Source organism: Abramis brama (assembly GCF_963993115.1).
Source record: "Abramis brama genome assembly, chromosome: 1".
Lineage (NCBI taxonomy): Eukaryota > Metazoa > Chordata > Actinopteri > Cypriniformes > Leuciscidae > Abramis > Abramis brama.
Window position 1 is genome coordinate 15524763 of NC_139963.1, and position 5812 is coordinate 15530574.

Genomic DNA, 5812 nt, shown 5'->3' on the forward strand with positions numbered 1-5812 from the left:
AGAAATATAATTTACAAAGAGAAGGAAAATAAATTACCAGTTGATCAAATTAAGACATTTGACAGTTATTTTTTTAACTTACCTTGGGGTAGGGGCGTCTCACTTGCACTATTAGGATTAGGTGGGTGGGGATGTGAATTTCAATTTATTTTTCACCACATACACTTCAGGAATCCACCGTGTCGACATACTCACCTGAAGCCTACGCTACCTATTCCTGTAGTATAAAATAGTGTAAGAGAAAACATATACATAACATATTGCATATTGAGGCTCAAAGCACTGGAGCGGGGACTAAGATCCTTTCGCTTTTAAGTCTTCCAAGGTAGTGTTTTAATTTTCCCCTACGAGGCGAGACTTACAGTCCCGTTACATTAATGTACAACATTATTAAAGTATATTTTAGTTTATCATAAATGCTTGTCTGTACAGATGACAGTACACTTTAACTATATTTAAAACACAATAGAATTATGAAATTACATATGAAGTACTTAAAAATTCCAGTTAAGTTCAGCTAATTGCTTTAAATTTAAACTATAATACATTTTCATGCAATGGCAATTAACATGCAACTACGTGTCTGTAAACATTACGTTCAGTTCACACTTAAGTATATTCTTTTAAAGTAGCCTATATTATTCACATATACTTTTTTAAATGAATGCTACTTTTAAGTTTGTTTTTTTTTAAAGGACCAATTTTGATTCACAAATCAAATCAAATCAATGATCAACTCATGTACGCAGAGCCTAAATCAAAGATGATGACGTCAATAACATCAAACTTCACTGATCTGTGGTTTGAACCTTCAGTATAAACTTGCAATGCTAGATCTTTAACCCTTATTGTGTGACAGTAGTTTTATGTGTCATTCCCTGTTATTGGTTTGTCCTCCAGAAACAGCTGAAGGAGACGCAGATGAAGATCCGTCAGAGAATCCAGCAGAGACAGAAAGATCTTCATCAGCTGAGAGAGGCTGTGGAGTCTCATAAGGTGAGTCTGGAGAAGAAGAGAAGTGTGAGACGTCTCAGTTTGGACTCACTGAACTCACTGTGTGATTGTGATGTGTGTGTAACAGCGCTCTGCACACACAGCAGTGGAGGACAGTGAGAAGATCTTCACTGAGATCATCCGCTCCATTGAGAGAAGCCGCTCTGAGGCGACACAGCGGATCAGAGATCAGGAAAAGACTGCAGTGAGTCGAGCTGAAGGACGACTGGAGCGACTGGAGCAGGAGATCAATGATCTGAGGAGGAGAGACGCTGAGCTGGAGCAGCTTTCACACACACACCATCACATCCAGTTCCTGCAGGTAACAGAGATCTAGAAGAACTGGATCATAGTGGACTTGAGCAAGAGACTCACAGAGAAACATTTCATGAGAGCAGAATGAGACTAACTTAAGCAGGGCAAAAAACACTCTAAAGCTCAGCTATTTGCATTTAATAACAACATTAAACTATTCCACATTCATTTAACTGCAAATAACATGCAATTAAGTTTCTGAAAACATTACAGCCAATCTGCACTTATATATTTTTAAAGTGTATTATTTCTGTTACAAGTACGGTACTTTCTTTTTCACAAGGAGTGTAAGTGTGAAACACTAGAGTTTGCAGCATTAAATGATGAGTATGAGAAGAATGTGCTGATTGTGTGAAAGTGCTGGATTGAAGCGAGTCACTGAAGAGAAGTGAAGTCAACAAGAGCCGCTCAGATCTGATATAGTGCAGGTTATTGGCTGAAGTGTGGAGATGATGAGTTTTGATTTCTGTTTTCTGTAGAGTTTCCAGTCTCTCTCAGCACCTCCTGAATCTACAGACGAACCCGACGTTTCCTTCAGTTCTCTCTCCTCTTTTGATGGCGTGAGAGAATCTGTCCGTCAGCTGAGAGACAAACTGGAGGATTTCTGCAAAGAGGAGCTCAAGAAGATCTCAGATAGAGGTAAAGTCCTGCGCCTCGTTTATACAGACGTGTGGAGAATGATCCGAAATATGAACGTACAACAGTTTCTGAAATGTTCCTATGATTTATAAAACATGCGCACAAATAATTTTCCTAAACGCATCTCACTTTATAAATCACAGTTCATCTTTAATTCAAGTGCATCAACTCTACAGAGCAGCCACAAACATCCCTTGATGGTTTAGAAGTAATAAATACTTACGTATATATTGAAATTGAAATCCGATACGTGTGTTTTATATATGAGGCATCTGGAGATTCTTCTGTTCTCAGAAATGAGTCCTGCATCATCTAATATCAGATTAGAAACGTCTTAGAAATGGATGTATTTTATCTTGTCATTTCTCTTCACACTGTTCATGTCTGTTTATTTCCACAGTCACATTCACCAACATGAATCCCAAGACCAGGAACGACTTCCTACAATGTAAGTCACTGAGAAACAAGCAGAAAAACTCACTGAATGTGTTCATGTTCTTCCTGTAGAAGGAGAAATAAACATGATAGAAGAGTTTTATAATTGATCATGTAAATGATGATTTGCACAGGATATCTGATCAGCTGCACTGAGACACTGATGATACATTGTTCAGATACATTAAAAGATCAGACAGATTCATAATTCCTGATTCGGATGTGTTTTCTCTCCATCAGATTCCCATCAGCTGACTCTGGATCTGAACACAGTGAATAAACACCTCAGTCTGTCTGAGAGGAACACAGTGATTACTCACACTTACACAGAGCAGTCGTATCCTGATCATCCAGACAGATTTGATTGGTGGTCTCAGGTGTTGTGTAGAGAGAGTGTGTGTGGACGCTGTTACTGGGAGATTGAGTGGAGTGGGAATACCGGTAGTGATGTGTTTATATCAGTGTCATATAAGAGCATCAGCAGGAAGGGACGGGGTTATGAGTGTGGATTTGGATATAATGATCAGTCGTGGAGTTTGTTCTGCTCTTCCTCCAGATACACATTCTGTCACAATAAGATAAAAACTGTTCTCCCTGTAAAGTCCATCAGCAGAAGAATAGGAGTGTATGTGGATCACAGTGCAGGAACTCTGTCCTTCTACAGCGTCTCTGACACAATGAGCCTCATCCACACAGTCCAGACCACATTCACTCAGACGCTCTATCCTGGGTTTGGGGTTTATACTGGATCATCAGTGAAACTGTGTTGATGTTTCAGAATAGACTGTAGAGAGATTTTACCCATAATACTTTGAGCTGATAAATCAGTAAGAGTGAGATGTTACAGAGACTCTTATTTAAATTTTCATTAATATAGCTGAACTTCTGCTACTGAAATAACATATCAGAATAAATGTGTGCATTATTATTATTATTATTAATTTTTTTGTCAATTGCTAACAAGCATCGGTCGATACTGAAGCCTCATCTTCAAAACTCTTCACACATTCAGTGAAACAGAAGTCTATGTCAAACTGTGAATATTTTTTTCATTGCTTTTGTAGTGTGGTTAAAAAGATCAATATGATTTATGCAATACTAAACAAAATGGTATGTGAGTTTATTGTTGTTTTGTTGGTTAAAGGGATATCACCCAAAAATGAAAATTCTGTCATCATTTACTCACCCTCAAGTTGTTCCAAACCTGTATGAGTTTCTTTGTTCTGCTGAACACAAAGGAAGATATCTGGAAGAACGTTTGTAATCAACAGATCTCGGTCCCCATTGACTTCCATAGTAGGAAAAAAATATACTATGGTAGTCAATGGGGACCGAGATCTGTTTGGTTACAAACATTCTTCCAAATATCTTCCTTTGTGTTCAGCAGAACAAAGAAACTCATACAGGTTTGGAACAACTTGAGGGTGAGTAAATGATGACAGAATTTTCATTTTTGGGTGAACTATCCCTTTAACTGGAGAAAAATAAATTGTAATTCAAGAAATGTCCACTAGGGCGAAACCAAAGGCTGCAGGCAGTAGCTGAGACAAACTGTGTTGTGCGTCACAAGTAAATACAGCTTGACGCACAGACAACAACGAGTCCGTGTCTTCTCGTCTATTATAACGTCTATTTTCCCCTTTTCCAGGTATAGACTATTAATTATTGCATTTCTGTCATGAGTTCAGACTATACAGTGGTTGTAAAGCTGGTTATTTCTCTGAACATATGTGAAAAATGTGAGGTTTTTGATGGCTTAATTATCGTGTTTGACACGCTAACCACGAGGAAATTGTGGGCAAAACTGAATGTATCTTATGTCCTTGTTTAACTGTAATGTAAAAGTTAACCATTTATTAACTGAAATGGTTAGGAGAAAATGAGCAAATGTTATGTGGAACATATAGTCCATGTTGTTTTTTTGTATTTCATGGTTAATCTGTTTATTGGTAATTGACTGCTGAAATAGTGTTACATTTTATTTTAGTGTCAAAGTTATAGAAAAGTTGATAAAGGACTGAATATTAAAAATGCAGTTTAGTGCTTATACAAATTCACAGTTATAAAAGTGAAGTTATAAAAATGTGTACAAAAATGTATTTAAATTACAGTTATGGTGACTGTTGTAATACATTGCGATACACTGAAGATACATTGAAGCATTGCTGATTTCGTCTGCATATTAATGTGAAGTAATGTATACAAAATATTGTGTTGAAAAAGAAAGAAATTAGTTCACAAGTAAATACAGCTTGACACACAGACAACGAGTCCGTGTCTTCTCGTCTATTATAACGTCTATTTTCCCCTTTTCCAGGGGTGCAACACTTTCACACAAAATGCATTCAATGGCCACATTTCCCAAAATCCACGAACAATTTTGTCATTCATATTTCACCTTCTGCAAAACTATATATTTGCATTTTAGATTTTTCCACTGCTTTCAAAACTGATCAAAGCTCATTCAAATCAGAATTATGGCAAACTGTGCATTTCTGCAGGGATTATATTGAAATATAAAATATTAGCAGAATATTTACAATGAAATTAAATAATAATTATTACAAACAACTAATTTCAGTCCTATTTTTAGTCTGGATCATGGAAACTTGGATCAAGGAGACACATTGGTGAGGAAAGAAGAGTGGCAGAGAGAGGGAGGACTAGAATACTCACTGTTCTGTACATCCATACATTCATCCGACTATTCCAGACATTTTCCAGAAGTGAAGCTTGTCCTGTAGGGTCGTGGAGAAGCTGGAGTCTTTCCCAGCGTCTCGGGTCGTAGGCAGGAAAACACCCTGGACAGAATGGCCGGTCCATCACAGGATGAGACACACACATTCATATTCACACACACACACACACATTCATATTCACACACACACACACACACACATTCATATTCACACACACACACACAAACACACACACAGTCTCCACTTCACCTGTCCTGTATGTCTTTGGATTGTGTGGGAATCCCAGAGGAAACCAATGTCAACACAGAGAGAACACACAAACTCCACACAGAAAGGCCTCCGGACACAGCTGGACTCCAATACTGCACATACGCCATTACAGTGTGCTAGACATGCTTTTAGATTTTTTTTGCTTCAGGATTTTATTGTTGTTTCAACTTTAATTTTTTTGCATGTTAATGACTATATTTAAAGATATAGAAAAAACTTCTGCATTTCTCATTCATTCTTTATGCTGTAATACAGTCAATCAAATGAAAAGGTCTTATTCTTATCATATAATGAATACATATGTGGGGAAAAAACATTCAAACGTTTTAAAATAAAAGTTCAACGTTTATGAAACGCTCCCTGTTAGTGATTTTAGGTCAGTCTGTTATGAGTGAAATGTATGTTTTCTGAATGAGAATTGTTCAGTGTTATGGTGGAACGAGTTTATTTTGAGACATATG

At 37.2% G+C, this 5812-nt stretch overlaps 1 protein-coding gene across 1 annotated transcript in view; it reads left to right on the forward strand.

Moving 5' to 3' along the window:
* The window catches only part of LOC311086807 (tripartite motif-containing protein 16-like), an 8828-nt gene extending 4120 nt beyond the window's left edge, over positions 1-4708 (forward strand). The window contains exons 2-6 of the mRNA XM_084119919.1: positions 901-996; positions 1082-1315; positions 1788-1947; positions 2348-2395; positions 2623-4708. Coding sequence (XP_083976045.1) covers positions 901-996; positions 1082-1315; positions 1788-1947; positions 2348-2395; positions 2623-3152 — 1068 coding nt within the window. The 3' untranslated portion in view covers positions 3153-4708. The remainder of the gene's footprint in view (positions 1-900; positions 997-1081; positions 1316-1787; positions 1948-2347; positions 2396-2622) is intronic.
* Positions 4709-5812: the final 1104 nt, after the last annotated feature.